General features: G+C 43.4%; 1 protein-coding gene across 1 annotated transcript in view; it reads right to left on the reverse strand.

Annotated features, from left to right (window-relative positions):
- Window positions 1-558: 558 nt before the first annotated feature.
- Window positions 559-23,241, reverse strand: part of Shaw (Shaker cognate w) — a 39,879-nt gene continuing 17,196 nt past the window's right edge. The window contains exons 2-7 of the mRNA XM_065301715.1: window positions 19,379-19,606; window positions 16,081-16,198; window positions 14,031-14,225; window positions 13,220-13,969; window positions 12,930-13,143; window positions 559-6,943 (exon numbers count right to left, since the gene is read on the reverse strand). Coding sequence (XP_065157787.1) covers window positions 6,702-6,943; window positions 12,930-13,143; window positions 13,220-13,969; window positions 14,031-14,225; window positions 16,081-16,198; window positions 19,379-19,606 — 1,747 coding nt within the window. The 3' untranslated portion in view covers window positions 559-6,701. The remainder of the gene's footprint in view (window positions 6,944-12,929; window positions 13,144-13,219; window positions 13,970-14,030; window positions 14,226-16,080; window positions 16,199-19,378; window positions 19,607-23,241) is intronic.

The following is a 23,241-nucleotide window of genomic DNA, read 5'->3' on the forward strand; positions in this document are numbered from 1 at the left end:
AAAAATTACCAAAATACCACTTTTAAGCACTTTTAGTCGCGTTTTTCGACCTTTACTGTAGGAAATATAATTATTTTATATTTTTGTCTGATAGAGAATCTTCCAATCTTTCATAATCAACAATTCGTTAGTAGCTATCTCTTTTAGTTTAAGAGATATGAATTTTTGAAAATGGTCGAAAAAAAGTATCAAGCACACACTTGGCAATTTTTTTTCTTAAAGAATAAAATTTATTTCTCAGATTTCCGTTTAACTATCATATCTGATGAGAGATTGGTCCGTAGATTAAGATGCTGCGATCAGATCTTAAATATCTCTTTTATTTTACGAGATATTCGCGATTGAATAAAATGGGCAAAAATTACTTTTAAAATCTTTACTTTTAGTCGCGTTTTCGACGCCTTTTACTGTAGGAAATATAATTATTTTATGTTTTATCTGATGAGAATTTTTCAGGATTCCATAATAAACAATTTGCTGGTTGCTCTGGCTTTTAGTTTCAGAGATATTAATTTTCAAAAATCGTCGAAAAAAATTACAAGAAGAAAATAAACGCAAGACTTTTGATTTATCTTTATTTAATGCAAATTACGCAATAATAACATTATAGTATTTATAATTTCTTACATATGTATGTTTTTTTATCTCCTCTTAATTATAATTAAGTAAACATTACATTATATAATCAATTAATTAAGTATAACAATAACCTGGGTAATAATCGAAGTATATCCGTATAATCAATATAAGTAAAATTTAGTTTCTTGTTTTTTAAGTTTACATTCATTGGTCCGAAACGATTTTTGGAAACGTTTTATTTTTAATGCATTTTTTTTCGGTTTTTCATTTAGAGTTCCTTACAAATGTAAATATTGTGTATACGCAAGTACGTGTACAATGTTTGAAGATCCAAGTACGAAACGGAAACACACGCTGCTTCATTACTCCACTCTCATTACACACGTTTACGATAATTTAATTTACATTAACATTGTTAGCTTTACACGTGCATATCGCAAGCCGTCGAATCGCGCTCGCCAAACGACATCGTCTGCGATCGCGACCACCAAGCGAACCTTCTGCGTTCATTAACAACAATCAACTCAAAGCGTTTATTTTTTTGTGTACTTTTTTTTACAAAGAGTAACCAATAAATAACATCAACGTTGCATGCTAGCAAATCTTCGGAAATATTTTGGTATACAATGTTTTTTTTTGGTTTCAACCTCACAATGCGTTTATATTTTTGTTTTTCGTCGTTCGCAGCCAACAGCCAACCGCGGAAATCAGCTATTTCGACAGTCCGGCATTAACAATCGATTTCCATCACGATCAACGCCGTTCTACTTATTCACATATCGTCTTGAACGTGAAACAATACTCTAACAAAAATATTACAGCCCGTAGTTTTGGACATCATTACGTTTTTTGTTCATTTTCTTTGTTTTTCTTTTATCACGCCCCTCGAAAACTTGATTTATCTTCTATTATTTGTTCACAATATTGATTTGCATTTGTTTATAGTTAATAAATTTGTTCTCATGTATACATATATAAATTATATGTCGTATTCTATCTCTTAGATGTAGTTCCTATGTATTTATATATGTATTGTAACTATATAGTATATAATGTTTATTTCATATAGATTTTATGTATATATTCGGAAAAATTCGATATGTATTTATTTACAATTAGCGGTTTACATTAAACTAGACTTATGTAAAGTTTGCTAACGTTATGAATATATGATTCTGTTTATATATATATATATATAAATGTAAATACCCGGTGGGTGGCGGTGGTGGATGCGCAACGCGCTCGCGAATTTAATTTCCTAGGGTTTCGTTCAGCGGCGAGCGCGCCGCACGCCCACACCCGCCGCCCGCCCGACGAACAATTTTTTTCTGTTTCAAGTGCGCGCAGGGTTGTTGTTGTTGCTGGGTGCTGTTGGTGTGTGTGTCGCATGACGATTGGGGAGGGGAAGTAATGGGTGTGAGACGCGTCCTTTTAACCAGCCCAATTTATAAATTACGTTTTTGGATCGGCTGAACGGGGTTGGAGCACAAATAAATTGCGAATCACCGAAAACTATCGCGTGCGTGAGTGTGCTGAGTTTCGAATGCAAATCGAAACAGATGTGTGTACGAACCGCACAAACTGATAATGCTGATGTTTCGCGTCGAATTGAGTAGGAAAATTGCGGAAACATCGTGGAAAACATTCGGCATGCGTTCGTAGTAATTGTTGAATTCGCTCGCAGCGCTCATCTAGTGAATAAATGTAGAAAACGCTGCGCGACTGCGAGCTGACAAGATGACAAACGGCAAATGGGCAGCAGGTGTGGAGAATTCTATGCCAATGGTCTCTTATTGTCACTTTGGATGACACTTTAAAATCGGCATTTTGTTCGCTGTGGAAATTTATGTACACGTGTGTTAGCTGAACGCTTCGAGTCCAAAACTTTCATCATCTCCGCACAAGCACAAACATCAACAACGAGAAACAAACCGAGAGAAAAAAAAAACAACCAACACAACATCGGAGATTTGCAGACGAAAAATAACGACAGCAAAAATATGTCCATCACTTCAGTTTGGTCCCGACGACAAGTTCGCGTCCGAAAAAACAAAACATGGCGTGCTATCAACGCGCTCGTTTCTTATGCAAGATGAAGCGTAGACATCGCATGGATTAATTTTACAATAACTAGACGTTTTCATAATTCAGCCCAAACTTTTTCCTCGGATAAATCTATCACGCAGGCAGCTCAACGTCTTCGCGCAATTTCGATTGGTAAATAAGTAATTTTCATTATTTAGCAGCGAAACAGTGCCTATGACAACCACACGGCGTCCTCCGTAACAAGACTGTGTGATAATGACGATATTTTTACTTTCGTACGTACATAGTTACATATAGTAATTTCTAATGGCAGTACATTCCTTCGACCACACATTGTTCACTTGTTCCTGCGCTGGCTTCCGCTGTGGTGTGAATCGAAACTGATAAAAGCATAGTTTACAAAGCAACGCGAATTCAAATTCCGATCGAGTCCAGAGCCGTACATCAAATGCGCTTACATGTAGTAGCTTAATTGTAATTGCGATCATTATTCAATCGGATTATAAAAGTACATGTCAGACGCAAAACTGAACTGTGTATCGCTAGGTTTATAACTTTATGCATTTTACTCCATTAATTATTGTATTTGTTGGGTTTTACGAAAAGTTTCACTTTGAATAGGCTGAGGTGTCGCGGCGTGTGGCATGGACCGCGCTATTTAAGGATTCAATCAGGCGCTCGCAGATATTTTCCGAGAAAACATGGAAATTTCTGCGCTCGACAAACACGACATCAATGTTTGCATGGACTCAGTTTTTTTTTTCTCACATCGCTTCTATCGAGTGTAGACGTGGCGAACGCTTGCGAGTACACATGAGAATAGAATGGCGTGTTTGATGGCGGCCGGTACTGCATACAGTCGTAAATTACAACTAATTAATCGCAGAGGAAGTGTGAAGATGTGATTTTTCGACACGCAAAGTGTGTAAATTATGAAACACTCGAGTGAATAAAAATTATTTTGACTTAAGTCAATTTTGAGGCAAATTAAATTTTTTGCAAACAAAAATATTGTAATCTACGCACTATCATAAAAGTTCTTTTACAGTCTGACTTTTAATCGCGTCCACTTATCTTTATTTGTTTAACTTTTGACTTTTCGGCGCAGAGAGACCGAAAGATTCGTTTTAATCACGTTCGGAAAATGAAGAATGGAAATTGCATTTATCTCCGAAGTCGAGCGGCAAGGCACTGCGGCGTCGGCGACGTCGCGACGTCCTCGACGACGACATTGTGATGTTTTTAATTTGAACGCGCGCGCGACGAAATAACGAAACGAGCGAAGTAGTGATGAAAGATTTGTATCGTGTCGACGCGCTGGTGAAGTTTGGAGAATTAGCAAGTTACATAATTACGCGAAAGTAAAAATGTAGTGCGAGCAGCGAATTTGCATAATAATTACGCGTCGGCAAAACAAATTCATCCCGATTCGACGGCGTAATTACGAAATTTGCATCATAATTTTCCACATTATGTGTGATACAATTTCGCAGGCGGGACTGGTGTATTCTTATCCGGCTGGCGGTGGTGGTGGCTGTGCGCGGCCACCCGAAATGGATACATTATTCGTAATTTGTTTTAAAATTAATATGAATATTCGAATTCAGGCGCGTATCAAATGCGGCTCCTGCGCGACATGAAAGGAAACGCTGATGGAGAGCGGCGGCGGCGGCGGCGCGCGAACACCGGCTCGCCGTACGTAGGCACTTAGATTTCGTGCGGCATGTTGCGTCGGCAGCGGTGCTGGTGGTGGTGGTGGCACTAAGATCGATACGCCGGAAAAGGGACGCGCGCGCGGCGGCGGCAATGCCGTCCGCGGTGGAAGCGGGGGGCCGGCGGCGGCAAACGCGGAATGGAAAAGTGGCGTGGCACGTTTCGTGCGTCGGCGTTTCGTTGCGTTACGTGCCGCGCCGCTTTCCCAAAACGACGCGGAAAAAAAGTCCGCCGAAATCTTGTTGCACGACATGCATTATACATTCCCGCCCGAGATGACAGAACTCCATCAATAGCGCGTCAAGGGGGAAGGATTTTTGACTGCGACTTATCATAGCATTCTTTGCGTGAAAATTGAATTAGTTATGATACCCAAACGATGTAAACCCCCGAAAATCTTCCGCACGCGCTACAAAAGAACACAGAGATGTGGAATTTTCCAGCTGGAATAAAACTAGCGCAAAAACTAACCTTGAATGGCTAAAAGCGGGATTAAAAATAATAATTCGCTTTCAACCGAAACAATTAACGATTTATTGGCTCGACGCGCTTGAAACTCGATGGCAGCGCAGCAATTTGTATCAATTTATATTGGAAATTTCTGAAATAGCGCACGTGCCTGCCGGTCGCTCCACTAAATAGAACCCTTTTTGACTTTATCATCGATTATCGTTATGAAAAATCGAGCCTTTGACGTCGAGCGGCCAGCATTCAGCGCGCTTTTTGAATGTTCAATGTTGAATGAGGACTATCTTCTCACGATCTGGTGCATTCACACAGTTTTTTCTCCTATCCGCGTCGCCAGATATTCTCTTCTTTTTTTTTTTTTGGTTTTTGACCCGTTTTCGGCGGCGAGCGCTGCTCGGTCGTTCGTAACTAATATGTCGGAGCTTTAGCGCAGCCCGCCGGCTTCAAAAACGCCATTGAACACGCACGTCTTTATAGAGCGACTTACCAATATATTGATCACAAATGTGTCGCATGTACGTACTACATTTACTTAATATGCCCTGCATCCCAGAGCTCGGAGATTTTCGCTGCTCCCGCATTGATAAATTTTCGAAAACGTTGAATAAAGCAGCGTTTATGACTATTTATAGCAACATATTCCTGCGGCGCATGGGAACGAAGGTATAATCTTCCAAAATGCTGAAATTAGTTTCAACGGCGAAGCCACGCAGCCGAGTAATGCGGCGCCCTCACTCAGTGCTAAATCATAGAAAACATCTTAATGAACCAGAATTACTCCAGTCGGATTAAAATAACAAACGAACGGCACGGCACCGGCTTGAATGGGAAAGGCAACCGCGAAGCGCGCGGCATCTGCATATGTGGCTGCTCCCCGAACGCACGCGACACAAAAGCGTGTTCCATCTCCTCTGCCGCCGCCGCGCCGCCGCCACCGCCTGGAAATTGCACTGATAGTCGAATTTCCAAACGTGCTTATTCACTCGCTCCGCGCACAACACAAAAACACACATTTCGAAAATTAAAATCTGAATTAGTTACGAAAAGTATTCGCACGTCACTTCAATATCCACATCCGCACATAAAGGGAGCATGGATGGCATGTCAGAATCAGAAACCTGAATACCTTTTACAGCGGCGGCGAATAAAAACCGAAGTGTTCATAAAAGTGCCACGCCAGCCGTATTTTCGATATTCCAGAAGAGTTAAATGCAATTGTATAATGTGTGATGTGAAATAAAACGAGTTAGACTGCTAAAGACGTAATATTTATACGCAAATAATCCGAGAGCTAAAGAAGCGTATGAATGTTGAACAGCAGCAGGAGCAGCAGTAGGATACCGGATGCGTGCATGTAGCGCAATGATTCATGGTGCATAATGAAGACGTCATGTCGCGCCGGTGCTTCATCCAGTCCGACACCCGCCTATGTCGAGAATTAGCTCGTTCTTGTACTTCACGTCCATTGAGATCAATTAACATTTCATGTTGCGACCGCCATTTTACACTCCACGCACAAACTTGAAAAATGCGCGCCCAAAGTAATTTCCATTACCGATTGATGTTGATATGTTGAGATTGTTGTATTTTGCAGCATGCGGCGCGCCGGCGAGAAAAAGTAATACGCATGCATAATGAAATGCAAATGAAACGGCAGGCGCGCGATAATTGCGAAAAACGAGCGTGTCGACGCCGGCGAATCAATCAATTTTCGACGCGGCGAACGCCACTCCACTCGATAAAATCGAATATTTAACCAAGTAGATCGTAATGAACCACCGCCATGGAATAGAGCGGTTCATGCAGGCTGATTTGCCGACGGCACATAACTTCATCCCGGTCAGATTCCGAGACACACGCTCAGCCTTACCACCGGCGGGCCGCCGCTCGCGCCGTTAGAACATCGGCTGCTTGATCGTGGAGGTGAAGCACTGGCCGGTGACCGGATCAAGGGTGACCTGCGAGTTTATCTTGAGCTGGTCCTGCACACCGCTGTCACCGCCGCCGGTGATCGTGGTGGTGGTGGTGTCGCCGTCTGCCGGGAGCGTCGTCGGCGCGCCGCCGCCGCCGCCACCGCCGTCGGCGATCTTCACGCCGTTGGTGTTGAACGGCGCCGTCATGCCGACGGAGAGCGCACCTACAACATCACACATCATTAGAGCCACCAGCTTCAGGTCAGAGGAGGCAAACAGTTAGAAAACGTGCAAACTCTAGTAACTAAATCGTATGGGCGTGCACTATACGTAATACTAGGAAACAACATTCCATCATAAACATCTCTAAAGATAGAATTGAGATAAGTTGAGGTAAGTTCAGAAGTAGAAATCTAAGAAGTCCATGCTGAAAACTATAAGAAACTAAAAGAAGACGTGGTGGTCTGCGATTGGTGTCGATGATCAGACAACCGAAAATTTCACTCCCACTCGGTCGCACTCGCTATGAATAGTTTAAAAGCAGTTATGCAAAAAAAGTAAAGTACCATTTTAACCGCGCTTTCACAGTTTAGATTGCGGTATTACTGTTATTACTACCACCGCAAACGAACGTGACAGTTTTTCTGTACGATTAATCTGATTCAAAAAGAACATTTCCACCGCGCGTTGGGATGATAATGAAAACATGTTTGCGGTGCGAGCATCATCGTTTCAGAAGCCCTCGAGCGAAAAACGCGAGTGCACGATACGAAACTGTCACCCGCGCTGAAATCAATATTCCGCGGGCGGTTGACAACGAAAAAAAAAACACACGCACACACACACAACGCGATAGCGCAATAATATTTCAATTTATTGCGCCATCGTCGACGACGTTTCGACACACATAATATACACACATACGCGCATCTAACTAACAATAAAATAGATAACAAACAACTTAATAGAACGCAAAACGCGGCGCAGGTAGCAGCCGCACTAAACCAGTACAACAAAAAAATCAACAACACAACGTGACGGATGGGATTGCGTCGAATAAAAACACATGTCAAACAATCAATCGACAGCAACAACGCCCCATACATTCGCCGAAGAAGGTAAAAGAACAACAACAACGAAACGAAACGAAATTCGTACACAAATCGTAAAGATAAAACCTAAGGAAACCAATACAGTACGATGCACAATACAATCAGGTACACAAATGCATCAATCAAATATCAATCGTATAAGTACCGCATTTGTTTTTGTGTGTTTTTGCATTTTTGTATAGAGAAATTAGATCCTTCAATTTAACTGTGGCGGATTTTGCGCTCCGTTGGAATTGATATGACCTTCATCTGGAAATGGTTAGTAAGTGCTAGAAATGTACACATGACAAGAGGCAAATATTTAGGCCAACAATGTGGTCGTCCAACACCAGCGCTGAATAACGAGTTCCTCAATGCTGGTAATCTTTAATATCATTTGGTACTATTGGCTTGGGCCACAACAAAACAAACGACAATGCTACCAAATGAATGTTATTAGCGTGCGTTAAGCGCAGGCGCGCAACCTGTGGCGGTTATTATTCAGTATTTTACGAGCTCGTATTCTTTCGTTGTGTTTTTATAGGAAACCAATTTACGTAATTCGGTCCCTTCGCTAAGCACACACTCCGTCTCAATTATGCGAAAGGAAAACAACTCTCGGCGTTGATTGAATGCGCTTAATTTAATCAGCGCTGGATTGAGTTAATTGCAAGTTGCGGCGATGGTGGAGGCGCGCGGCACGCGGCGATTTGTCTCGGCGACGCGTGGAAATGACTGGACAATTTTTATTGCCGCGCCGCGTGGAAATTGACTGATTTACTCATCGAAGCGCGTCGGCGGGCATACGTGCGCGCGGAAGACGGATGGCGCGTCTTTTGTGACGCGCGCGCGCCCCGGAGAAGGTCGTAAATTTTTGATACTTTTATCTGTTGTAGCGCCACGGCGTATTGCAGCGCGCGAGGTAATGCGATATCTGTCCGTTCGTGCCCGGCTGGCTTTTTTTCTTCGTCGTCACGCAGGCATGGAAGTGTTTTTCTTCGACGTGCTGGGCGTGATCCATAAAATCGCGCTTTCTTTCCGACATGCAAAGGCACGTTTTTATACGCCACATTGTTCGAAACTAATCAAATTGCTCAACAAATAAATAGTGTGACGTCGTTTGTATTGTGTCTTCTTTCCAAAGACAAAAGTAATAAAATCACTGGCATGTTCTAATGGATTACGCTTGTTTTATGCGTACATTTTAATCAAAAAGTAAGCAAAAAATATTGCAAGATGACATTCCAAAACTCACTGATTTAAAACGACCACAAAATTAATTTCCGGCTAATTACTATTGCTAATCATATTAACCTGCTGCACCGATAAAATGTCCAATGATTTGAGTTGTGGTATAAGTGTTCCCGACGAGTGCCAATCATCAAAGTAAAGATTCAAATCACTTTTGTAACTTTTCCGTCTTCAATTCTTTTGCGTTATCACAAACGTATTTCCTCGTTTCTGGGTCGTCCTGACCGAATGTAAACCAACATAATTAATTTTTCTCCGCGTCAATTTTCCACCCGAAGTTAGTATAACAAATGTAAATCCCCACATTGTGTTCAATCCGAAACAAACGAGCCAACATCGAGCAAACAATAAAGCTAGCAACAAAATTGCTCCTGAAAACATAACTCAATGGTTTTGTAGCGCGCTGATTTCTTCCACCCATGTTGTTCACGTCTTTGTGCTCCACTGTGTGCGTTTTCGCTTCATATGTTTAGAAAACAAAGGATTTATTATCTTAAACAAAGACGAACGTGGCGCGCGAGCAGCCATCAACAAAGGCACGCGAAAGAAGTAAACCGTAACGACGCGCCGTCGCCACCCGCCTCTACCGGCGCCTCCACCATCGTGTCGTATCATTGTAGCGAGTGGCATTTACTTATTGGACACAATGCCTTCTCACCTTTACCACTTGCTCACTCGTTTATGTTAATAAACAAACCGAAAAACCAATTCGGAACGTAATTTAATCCGAGAGTAGTAAAACTGAAAAGATTGATTTTTTTTCGCTTTGTCGAAGAATGCAGGATTAGATACAATAGAATAAGAATTAGTTGTGCGATCGATGTCGAGGCGGCGCACACGCGAGGAAATTTGATTAGGGACTTGCTTGACCTTTGATCGCGCGCCTGGGCGCCAAAGTTTTTAAGCGATTTTCGGCGCCAGACAATCATCCACCTTTTAAATGTTTCGACTGCGCTGTGGCTGCTGCCGTTGTGGATCCAATAAGCGCGTGTTATTCGCCCGCAAAAAAGCTCGCCTGCATTGCTTTTTCATGCAAATGATGTCTGTTTAGGCCTGCCTGTTTTATTTCCAATACAATCTCGTCCACGTCCGATCATCCGATTGGTCTAGATCGGGCTGCAAACGAGCGAGTTTCACCTTGCGAATGATTTACCTGGTGGTGCAGAGAATGCGCACTCGTAGACGGATTTTAATTAATCGGGCAGCAGCAAAAACAGGATAATTAGTCATTTGACACGTGGAACACACTTGAGCGGCGGCTGTTTGCACTGCGCGCACATCACCGCCGCCGCCGTCGAGCGGAGACGATCAATCACTCGATCACTCAAATAAACGCCGGCGAACGATGTACGGAACAGCGTCGCAAGGCTAAACGCAGCAAGGACCGATAAACAATTGACTATCTACTGTTCCGCATGTTTGCTCGACGTTGCCGACGACGATTATGCGCACGTACCATGTTTGCGCTACTCTTTATCGGCAAACATGGCGCATGTTTGTTTTATCAATTTTGCATCCATCAAGTTTTCTTCCGTCCGCGATATTGAATATTGCGCATTCCAATCGCATTTTTTGAGATACGCAGAAATAGACGAAAATAACTCGGTTGTAAAAGTAATTTCACTTCGGTTGATTTGAATGCCAAGAAAAGAAGAGCCAACACAAAGGACATGTCATTGGGGCATTATGTGTCGTTCATCTGAGAAAGTTATTATGAAATAGCTTACAACCGAATGGCAGAAATAGAATAGTGTAATACTCGTGAATCTAATTCAATATCCAATATCATTTTTCAATGGGTGTAATAGCTGGCGAAGAATGCATGTGCGGCGTAACAAAACGACTTTTCCGGAGCGACTGTGAGTGCAATTCGTTGCCGAAGTAGTCTCTTACGCGAATGGCTGCAATTTTATTTTCCTGCCAGCCGCCAAATATTCAAAGTTGCATCAAAATATTCAAGGCGCACCTATGGGAATGTTTAGTAAATATAAATCAAACTAACCAGCAAAATATTTCCACGATTTTAAAATATTTAATTGCTATTGCGTTAATAAACGTAAAATTGTTGCCACAAAGCCTGTCAGATATTGACAAATTGTTAAATCAATCCGCACCCTTTTGTTTTCACTCAATAAAAATTACAGTTAGATAATTCCGGTTTTATTTGTGTTTGCAACCCCACATTCGCCGTTATTTCCCGGCGCCTCCACGCTATTATGTTACTTGCCTGCCCTCGCGCGCGTTTTGCTGTTTTTCCTTTCGTATGATATTTCTCTGATCGCGCTTTGCGGGGCGCTTACAATGCCTTCCACTTCCATAATATGTATACACATTATACATTTTTTCTCGCCCTTATCGCGCTCGGCTTTTATTGATTAAACGCCGCTTTGCGTTTGCGGTTGTGAGTTGGCCTCACCCCGCCCTCGCAGGGGGCATCACGCCAAGTATTCCCGACTTCGCCAACTGCGCGAAAACGGAATATTAAAGTGCAAGGTGATTAGCAAGGCGAATAACATTTGACAAATGGTGAAACGAGCAGTCCGTATTTCACTATCAAAACGTATGCCCGCATAAATCTCCGGCGCCACCTCACCCGAAATGAAAACTTAGATTTAACGTCGGCGAAAAATGAGCGCAAAAAACGTTTATTGTTATTGACGCGATTTTAAACCGCCAAGATTTACCCAAAGGTAGGTATCGGTGATCGTTAAGAACACGCCGCTCGTATTAAGAATATTGATGTGCGCAATTAGCCTTAAATATCTGTGCCACAAGGATGTTGAACGCAGACAGTTTTTTAAGAAAACAAAAAATTCCCGTGCGTGTTTCAACGCAACGCGCTTAATTAACTGCAATTTTTCACTCGTTTCCTGCCGGGCGCGTTCAATAAATTTCGGAGAGAAAAATGCCATGCGTCTTTCAAATTGAAGCGCGCGCGCGCAAAAAGAATGGACCATCGTTGAAAAACGCGTGATTTGCCGGTGAAATTTGAAGAAACCGCCAAGTGAGTCGGAGTTGTTTACGCAAGGACTCTTCAAAGTAAATGGTTGTATGTAGAAGTATTGATTTAGGCCTAGTGTGAGTTACGACCGTTATGCGCTGAAAATTAGGCATTTGTAATTGAAATAGCTTCGCACAAAAACGGATAGTGAGGAATTGATTAAAAAGCACACACGAGCACGCGGACACACGAAGCGATTCATCATACTATCGGCTCGACTGCGCTGAAATATGTATGACGCCCTCATTGTCGGCGATAGAGCCTAGGATCTTCCGCATGTTTATCTATCAATTTTTTAGCGCTTTCGATGCGATATACAATAATTTGATGGATTTTCCTCATCAATCTAGTCTTACGTATCACATAGTCGGAATAATTTCACCGCAAGATATATTTACAAGTATGTACATTCGCCTTTGTGTTTGTTTTGCCTTTCCTTTAGTTTTCCTTTGTTGCTAGGTTGCGCAACTGCGCAGCGAAAAAAACCAAAGCGAATCGCCAATTCTCTCAGATGTTTCGCGCTGCGAATATACACGAACAGATGAACAATATGCTGTAACTTTATCGTTTGGTATGGAAAAAATAAACGTCCTTCGATGGAACCGACACAGTTCCTCTCACACGTTTCTCGTGGTCATTTTAGTCTAAGATTTCTTCATCAAAAGATATTAGATTACGCTGGATCTTTGAGGAACTCGTAAATTCAACCCGCGCTGCGCCAAGGCGGTCAGCGCAATGCGTAAACTAGCGCGCCCTTATTCGGGTCGCGCGGAATGACGAATCGCAGCGTACTTTATTACCACCTATTTTAGAAAGCCGGCATTATTCACAAGCACAATGCTTGCGAAAGTAGAAGCGGGTACTCACCAATCTTCTGGGCGCCCGACATCATCTCCTTGGGATGGTTCGCCTTGATTGCGTTCATGCGCCGATTCTGCGCCATCGGACCACTCATGGGTCCACCAGGGGGCACGTTACCGGGGCATCCGCCTGGGCCCTGCGCCTGTCCAGGTATTCTTGGTCCACGCGGTTGCTCCACGGGTAATACTCGTCGGCGTTTCTTCGGCAGCTTTGCTCGTGCCTGGTCATACCAGATATTAGAATGGAATTACTAGTACCTATCAATCTACGTGATTTAAATCAGGGAAAGGTGTTACCTGCGTGTGACTGTAGTACATGGCAAAGTTGGAGACGATGACAGGCACGGGCAGAGCAATGGTGAGCACACCAGCAAGAGCGCACAATGCGCCGACGAACATTCCGATGTACGTCTTTGGTACCATATCACCGTAACCAACAGTGGTCATAGTGACCAACGCCCACCACAGGCCCAGCGGTATACTCTTGAAGTCGTTGTGCGGATTTATCTGAATACGTTCGGCGTAATACACGAGGCTGGCAAAGATGACAATACCGAGGACGAGAAAAAACACCAGCAGTGTTAGCTCCTTCGCCGAGGCGCGGAACGTCTGGATGAGAATCTTCAGGCCGGAGGAATGGCGCGTCAACTTAAACAACCGCATGATGCGGATGATCGAGAAAAACTCCATGATATCGGCGTTCTCCAAGTGGTTGGCGAACGTACGTAGCACCAGGTCGATGTAGAAACTGGCCGTCGCGATATAGTCGATCATGTTCACCGACGAGTTGATGAACTCGCACTTGTTCGGTGAGGCGACGAAGCGTACGAGTATCTCGAAGGTAAACCACGCGTTGCAGATGCATTCGATGTAGAAGAAGGCAACGTGCGCCTCGGTACTGGTTTTGTCGATGACGAACGAGGTGTCGTTGTCCGCCGTACGCACCTGCACCCGGCGTATCACCGGCACCTTCATATCCGGGTGCGTTTTAAGGCAGAACGAAACGATGGAAACGCATATGAAGAACACTGAGAGTATACCGATCACCTAGACGCAGATTTAACGCGATTATATCCTAGAAATTTGAACCATCTTTAATGGCACGTACCTTGGCAGCGTTTGATGAATACGGCTCGTCGAACAGGGACCAAATCTTCGGTTTCATGCCCTGCCACCATGACAATGTGCCATTGAAGTACGCCTCCTCGAAACCGAACTTACGCGCGATTTCTTCCTCGCTCGGCTTTTCGGTGTCCAGGTCTAGTCGGTCCAGCACCGCCAATGTTTCTTGTGTATCTCGATGCTGAAAAGCACAATTGTAGTCAGTTTTCAGCAACTTGCGTACGTCACCATTCCGTATTTTTCTGATATTTGAAACTGACAATACCAAACAAAATGAACACTTAGCTCGTAAACTTTATGCCTCGCACATATTGCATCGCCGAGCGAATTTCATCCTGGAAATGTGTAAGTCTGTTACGTAACGACCACATCTCTGCGGCGTCCGCCCGAATATCGCGCGCTGTCGAAATATCAACAGATATCAATTGAACCAATTAAAAACATTTCCATTTGACGGCTGGACCGAAGAGGGCAAGCTGCCAGCGGCGCGCGACTTTGGCATTGAAATGATTGGAAAGCGTAGTAGAAACAGAAGGAGCGCTAGGTTCAATCGTAAAATTTATACGCCATTAAATGGATTTGGTCTGCGCAATCACGGATTGCATTTGCATCAAAATTGCATCGCATGTAAATAGAAATATCAAAGCTTTCGCCGGCATTTCATTTTTATTCTCGTTCAACAGATGCGTCAAAATCGAATATTTTGTTCTGAGGATCGAAATTATTTCCTGCGCATGTTTTTTAAGGCTATCAAATGATAAAATGGATTGGATTATATAAATTTCAAATGTTTAAGGTAAATGGTTGGTCGTACAGCTTGCGTTCCCGAGCAGGTGGGTGAAAAATAAAATGATTGCCAGCCATTTGTTGCGGCGTGTAGAAAATGCAGAATAAATGCCCCAACGGGGGCAGGTCATAAACAAATAACTTTTGTGGATTGCCGTGCCAATACAGTTATCAATTGTGCATTGTTCAACGGTCGCCTGTTATATGCAGCGGATATTGCAAACGGCGTGAATGGCCTGCTTTTGTGCACGCCATTGCAATGGCACACAGATTGTGTTCTTCACCGGCGGCGGCAGCAACAATTTGCACCACCGCATCTTTGTCAATCGGAGCGAATGCGTGCGCGCGACATGTGAATCTGCTCATTAATTAACGACTAATTGAGGCGGGCGCGCGTGCGCGTGCGCGTGCCTTGCACAGGTGTGTGCAATCGGCATTGATCAGCATACGCGTCGCAGCACGTGCGCTGCAGCCTGCAGTCCAATTATCAAACAGGAAATTCTGTTATGATGTACCAAAGCTGGAAGTTTATCACGCTAGTTAGTGATCAGTGCAATTTGCGTTCAATTCGGCGTTTTGCCTTTTAATTGTAAACTTTTCGGATCGAAACCGAAACTGGGCCAACGCCCGTCTCTGGCCAATAAAAAACACATTAGTGCGCAAATATCTCGCGAGTAAACAAAAAGTTCCGATAAGAAATGCATTCAAACCGCATCACGTCGAATTCTTAAGACCTTCCGAACGCGAGCTCACGTTTCAGAGGATTTCAGATATGTGTAGCACAAACGTACTCAACAGCAAATCAATAAAGCTTTTAGTGTATTCTGGAACTAATCGCTCAATCTTTATTTTTTGAAGTTTCCACCGGCAGACGAAAGTGGCTCGCCTCCGCTAAGTTCCCAGAAGCTATAAAAGATTTTATTCTTGCGTGACAACAAAAAAAAACCGATTAGCATGATAAAGTGCAAAATAAAAATACAGGCTTCGATGGTGGCCGAATCAGATTACAAACAACATCCGAGGAACAAGCAGCGAATCACTAAATAAACTAATTAATAATAATGCGATACTTTTAATTCTCTCCGTTCGCTTGAGCACGCCGAAATATCATTTTATGGTGTCGTGAACATTCACTCAACGAAGCGGCAATAAAAGGCGCAACAAACCAGCGCGAATTATTATTTAATTCGTTGCAATTGATTTATTTATTTATGTGCGTTGGTGTCATAAAACAATACGTATCGTATTACCTGCGTGTAAGTCATCCAACAACATGGTTCCACTTGATTTGCGTCTAATCCCCAAAACTCCAATTCCTCTTCGAACAGTGGGCCGCAAACGTCCGATGGATAATGCAATTTTCCAGTCCTGCAAGCAAAAAATTCGTTTTAGTTTTTTTTTTGTTTTGTTTCTGTTTTCCTTTGGTTTTTAATGAGCATCATTCAGCCAAAAGCAGAATTCCGTTAATATTTCTAATTTTCTGCGTCCTCTTCGTGCGGCTGTTTTTGCTCGATTTAATTTAATCTAGGCAAAGAGGACCGGAAACAAAACACAAACAGGATCGGTGGGAATTACTCATTTCAAGTCCAAAAACTCTTGACGCCTGCGCAAAAAGTTGTTTGCAAGTGTGGCAAACACAAGCCAACTATCCAACTAATAATAAATAGCCAACTATTTCGATCTACTAAGAAAAACATTGATTTTTTTTGTGTGTAAAAGTGTTGATATTGGACGACTTTTCACTTCCGGCACTTCAGATAGCGGAATAATTGTAATCGCGAAGCTGTTTGACGAAAAACATATTAGTGGGTATTAAGTAGTTACTGAGTAAGTGGTGGAAATCGAATTAGTACTTAAATTGAACAACGCGATCGTCGGTCGCAACTTTAAAGCACAATGAACGCCGCGGCGTGCGCCAACTTTGATTATTGACTAGTTCGGTGTTAAACCTTAATGCCAGCGCCCGGGGTCGGCCTTGGTGTCGTCGCATGCCGGCTTAGCCACGGCTCGGGGCGGCTGGTACCGCAATCTGCAACTTCCTGTTGCCCAAAAGTTTGTTTCCAAACGAAATTAATAAGTAAACGTTGCTTGTGTATCCGCGGGGCGGCGAGTGTCTGTCCTGGTTGGCGGCTCGACTTCGCCAAGTTTGCGAAACATGCTTTTCGGTGCGCGGCTCCACACTTCGGAGGAAATCTTTGTTCCGCGCCAGAAACAATTCGCCGTGAATTTGTAATATCTAAATTAATAACTTAAATTAACACCGTAAATAAACTGAATCAAGCTGGCGACTGGCAAAGTTGTAGCACGTAATTACTCGCCGATCAAGAACTTGCGATGTCGGCTGCGCAAACAATGAAAAATTAATTTTTCTCTTCTGCCAGTCAATGCGCCGCGGTGAATACGGCGAATCTCTTGAATTCACCGAATTAATTCCGAGCGGAGAGTAAAATGCAGCGGTGAATGCATTCCGGGTAGTGGGAGGGCAGTAAATTTGCTTTTCCGTTCAATTGCCAGATTTATGTGTGTCGACGCCGTCGGAAATGAATGGTTTGCACTATTTAAAATTGTTTCTTCGCAGAGGAAGGACGAACGCATGAGCAGATGCAACAGTTCAATTACATTCAATAAACGTTCAACACGAGGCATGCTATTGAATTGATTCGCGCAATTCCTACAATTCCAACGCGAATGTCGACTGCGCGGAAATGCTTTGTTTCAGACTTTGCGCAACTTCGAATACCTAATGTTTATTTCCGAGAAAATGCAGATCATTTCGACGAAACGTATAATATTTACATCTTTGCGGGAAAATCTAGAGCGCAGTTTTATCCATGGAGCGAATATCTGAAGTATCAGCAATTCCAAGTAAATATTTTCCAATGTACTTTCTTTTGTGTGCTTCGGTGCGTTTCAACATGTGTTTAAAATCCTCGCACAAAAGCGTTTTCAAATAAACTACTGGAGTGGAAGTTACTACAATAATTCTCGTCCGTATTTGTTTGTTACATCGCGAATGTTTACATTAAAACTGAAACTCTCTCGGCACGCAGTCAATGTGTGTCTTCATAAAATGTAAAATGTTAGTACTACAATCTCGCGAGTTGAAAAAATGCTGCGTGTAAGTTACTCCATAAATTTGCAATTTCAACCTCAATTATTCGACATTTTGGTTTCGACGCTGCGAATAAACATTCCGAGCGCGCGCAGAACAAAAAAACGCCAGCAACCAAAGCGAGAAAAGAGGAAAATAATGCCATGGAGCAGGGCAGGCACACATTGGATGTTATGAGAGGAAATAAAATAAAAGGACGGCATACGCTGATGATGCCGTCAAAGACGAAACTAACATTCTGCTCCTGTCGCAGCGCTCTGTTCTAGTAGTGAAAATAATCGTGTAATTTTGCGTTATTGCGAACAACGCGCGCGCACACCGACCGCAATGCGCGACGAAGACAGACCGGAGCGGTGGGTGGCGCCCGTCCTTATTTATATTGCCTTTGACGTTATCGCCGGCAAGAACGAAATCGTCGCATGGGAAAAAAGGCGACGAATGACAAATAGCGCGGGCGCGCGCGCAACGCGACAACGGAGTGCGTTTCATGAACTCGTAGATGCGGAGAAAAAGACGTCGTCGCACAACACGCACAAAAAAACCAACGCAAGACAGACGGAAACGAGCGCACAAAAAGGAAACAACTAACGCGATTGTTTATAGTGGCTGCACGATGTATTCTTTGTTTTACGTCCGAGATTGAATATTCATGAGGCGGTATGAAATAATTAGTTTTTCACCGGCGCGCATTGTTGCATTCTTTCGCGCTGAATGCTTTAAGCGAACTTTAAAGCCGAACAAAGGAGCGGATTAGGCCCCGAACGCTTGTAAGTTGGTAACCGGAGATTTGTGCGGTTTTACAACACTCTAGGTAAATGGGATTCGGCGTGTTTAGCAGTCTCCTGTTTCCTGCGTGCGGCGGGAAGGTATCGAGTTCGCGACGACGACGCCGACGTGTCGACAAACAGCGCCGGAGTGCGCTGCACGCGTTTTGTCACTTTTTGCGTTTCCTGCCGCAATCGGTTTAATCGCGCCGCAAAAGTGAACCGAGTTTGTTGATCAAGGCAGAGCTAACAGTGTTACAGCGTCGCCGACAAACAAGCTGCGAGTGAATAAGTGAATAAGAAGGTGTAAGCGCCGAAGCGGCGAACTGGGATAAGTGAATGCGGAAATAAGCTTAGGCGCGCTGTGGCGGCGGCGGCGGCGACGCGGCATTTATGAAAAATTGATTTACGAGCAAGTTTTCTTCTTTCTTATTGGATTGACTGCGTGAGATGTATGAGTCGCACATGCGGTGCGATCACCGAATGCGATTTCGAACTTTGCCAAATTTGCGAATTCAAAGCGCTTATTCATCGCTGCAATTTTTCAAACGCGGAAAGCAAACGTTTTGACTCGCGCACGATCTGTTCCCGTTCCCGGGGTTGCTATTACTTACTCCTACACTTGACAGGAGAGAAAAAAAAAGGGGGGAGAAATGCTCGAGACGTGCTTACCGGTAATAATTAAGTACTTGAGCGAAGACCCCGGGATGCCGATCGAAGAAGTACTCGTTTAATATGGGATCGTAATTGGCGAGCGCCTCCGTGAGTCGAGAGAGGCGCGTCGCCGGTATTTTCTTCAATGTGGCCTTGTAGGTCTCGTGGCGGATGCCGCCGACGTTCAGCACCACCCGGTTCTCGGCGTCCATGTTGAGGAGATTCATGTCGGCCACAAACATTTTGCTGAAACAGAAACATGAACAATTTAAGCGTCTTAGAACACGACGACAGGCAGAAAGTGAAACGGACGCACTCGTATGGAATTCAGGTCGCGCTGTTGGACCGAGGGTGGTGGCGGGCACGATGCCACCGAGCAGGTGGAAACGACGTCACGTTCTTTTTTTAATATTTAACGGAATCGTTTAACGTGCGCCTTTCATCTCTCAATCTCGAGACAAAAAAGTTGCGCAAACATTATTACACAACGTGAATGAGGCGAGTGGCGGCCGGGGCTGGCGGGGGCGTTGTTTCGCGCTCCGACGGCGAGGACGCGCGAGATGGCACGCCGGATAATGCGCGCACCGACACAATGAAGCGCGATGATGCTGCGCCCGGCCTATTCATCCGCGCCGCACGCAAATGCACTGCGCCATGCCGCCCCCGCGCCGCACTTTTTTGAGCGGTATGCCTGCACGTGAGCCGATTTACACCCGGGGCGCGCCATGCGGGTGGAAAGAGGCGAAGGTGGTAGGTGGAAGGATTACGCTCGGCTGGCGCGCACAACCCCTAAGTACGTGGCGACGCCGGCGAGAAGGCAATAGAAAGGTTGAAGCTGCCAGGAGCGCTAGGAGGCCAGGAGATTGAATGGCGTGCATCTTGCGCCCAGCAGTCGGCGATCGTTGAACGAGGGCGATATGAAAAGATTTTTAAGTGGTTTATTGTTGGCTCTTCGATTCGAGCATCGTTGGAACAAAAGCCTCGTTGAGATATTAAGTACGAAGACCCGCAGGTCGAATATTATTTCATGTATCGCGCTTTCCACGTTGCAAGCAATTAATTTTATTAGTATTTAATAACTTTCCTGGCACGCTAAGCACCGCATTGTAGCTTTTCCGTTCTTTGTTCCGCATAATTACAGGCGCAGAGCGATTGTATAATCCAAGTTTAAATATTTACTCAGACCACTATTAATTCATTTCGAATTTAGTTCAACGACATCCTCGACCACAAAAAAATAAATACGCGTGTCTTTCAACACAGATACTCGCTTGCAATCTAACCTAATATTTGGTTTTTCTATTATTAACGTATTCTCATGTATTTATTTCATTGGGTTTAATTTATTTGAATCGGTCGTGATATAATTTGATTGAATTATTGACATTAAATAAATTAAAGCTAATAAAATCAAACGTAATAATTTGATTAAACTCGAGTATATTTCCCTGTAAAGTTAATTAACACTTTTTCATGTATTAAAAAGAGTCTGTCAACCGCTCGAAAATTGATTATTTTCACTAGAGATTTTCAAAGGCTAATGCTTTGAGTCGCTGTACAAGTATCGAACGGTATTGCTTGCGTCACAGGTGATTGGTAAAACATCAAAAATCTTTCTCTTTCTTAGTTTCTAAATTATAACTTGAAAAAAAAACTTCAAGATCAATAAAAAATTCAATTTTTTTCTTTTTTCGCCTTACCCCACTGTTTACTAGTTGTCCAAAAAACTTCTCGCCGTGACTCTTGTACCGGAAAACACGCGCAATGCAATAAATACACCCCGAATAAGAGATGCAACACGTGGCTTGCGCACGCCACCGCCGAAGCTTTTTGTTTCGCCGAGAAATCTTCCGAAAATCGTTGCGGCGCTGCCGAAAAAATACGGTGCGGTTTTTTATGCGCGTCGCGCGTTTGGCGTCGAAATTAAAAGTTAAACTTACGCCGCACGCCGAATTGGGTGCACGGGAAAACACGCCGCGCAAGCAAAACAACTCGCGCGGGCCACACGACGCGATGATATAAATCCCGACGAAACTTTTCTTGCGGGCCTCGCGCACGACGCACGCACACATTCGCACACGCACCAGTTCGCGCGCTCGTAGGCAAATTGTATTTACGCGGGCATCCCGTTGATTTAGTCCCGCATCTCGACGGCCAAACTTTACTTTTTACATTAGTTTACCGCGTTTTTAATTTTAGATGTGAAACATATGCACATTTAATGCATACCGAGCGCTATTCACGTTATGGTTTTAATTATCTCTTGCGTCCTTGGTAGTCCTGCGCAAATTATTTCCTAAAATAACATCGTTGCTACACGATTATTATAAGCGCTTTTAATCGCAATCGCAATAATAATTCCGCTAATGTTCACATTCGTACAGCTTTTCGAAAAACACTCGGTGCGTTCACTTTTCACTGTTATCAAATAGTTCTTGTCGTATACAAGTTCCATTGTGTCAATATATCACGTTTGGCATGTTATTGTAAACATTACATCATAGATATTCGAAAAATGAATTTTCAAGTTTACAGCCAACGTTTGAACATTTCCACCGCGCGCGTAAATCATCATTTCAATAATTTAACGTTTTTGATATTGATGTTTTTAATTCGCATCTACACGTGTCGGAATGAAAGATGCAACATTGCGCAACCGGCGGCGGGAAGTTACCGAATCGCCGAGTCTAAAAATATTAAAATGAATTCACAAGGTGACCGATTGACTTCGGCGGGCGAGAAATATGTTTCGTCATTACATAAACGACATTAAATTAAGCGGCACATTAATCAGCGCGGTCCTGATTGCAGTTCAAAGCGCGCGGAGCGTTAACACATTCTTCATGCGAATTGATGTACTTAATCCCGCACGGCCGGGGATTTCATCGCCGGGCGTCGAATGCGAATTCATTGCGCTGTTTTATTAATAGTTTTCATGCAACAATCAAAATTTGAAAGCTTTTTGACTGCATTTTGGAGTGCAGCGAGAGTCGCGCTATATTTAGCGCCTGGATTAATTCGCGTCGCTGAATGATCACAAATCTACCTTACACGCGTATTTTTTCCGCCGATTTTAAGAAATGTGAAATATTGAGTTTGAATTTTATAGAAAATATCATGTTGCCAACGTCGTTACCAGAGGATGGACAGGATAACGAGAAGCTTTGCGAGAAAACGCTAACGCAAAGAATATAATAAATAAGTACATACATCAAAGAAATCTTTGGAAGGTCAGGATTTAAAGTTTTACCGGGCCAGACACGTTGTCAAGGTAACGGTTAACAAACACCATTGTAGATTTGCTTCTGCTGCTCATTATCTGTACTGCAACTCCAACATTATCTTTTTCTTGAGTTCATGGAATACAAGTTGCTATACTGGTTCTCGGAAAGGGCAATTGCAGGGAAATATTGAAAAAATATGCGAGGAGAAGGAAATAATAATTGGTACCTAAACAATAATGGGCGATAATTGGAAAATAGAAAAATAGAGGAAGAGTTGCATACAATAGAATGCATTAATAATGAGTATAAAATAGAGAAATGTACACATTTATGAGCAGAAAGTGGCGAAGGGTGAAGTTGCCGATTGGCACGTATCACGCATTATAAGCACAAACACTACGTTGCTATGATACCAGTAAACAAACAGCCGACTGGACTGTAAAGTGACACACACGTTCGGCTTTGGTGCCGTAACTCCAACAATTACATTATTAAGGCGTGCGATGAAGCGTACACACACAGAATCGTATAACGCCAGCACGCAATTGCAATTTGCAAAATAAATAAATAATCAAAGAATGACAATAAGCGCATTCTAAGAAATAAATAATCACTTCCGCGGAAAAGAAACGCATTCTCATTTCATTTATTACCAAC

This window comes from Atheta coriaria, unplaced genomic scaffold (assembly GCF_025399875.1).
Source record: "Atheta coriaria isolate IRGN ID8LTWV9N9 unplaced genomic scaffold, Caltech_Dcor_3.1 hic_scaffold_1_pilon, whole genome shotgun sequence".
Classification (NCBI taxonomy): domain Eukaryota; kingdom Metazoa; phylum Arthropoda; class Insecta; order Coleoptera; family Staphylinidae; genus Dalotia; species Dalotia coriaria.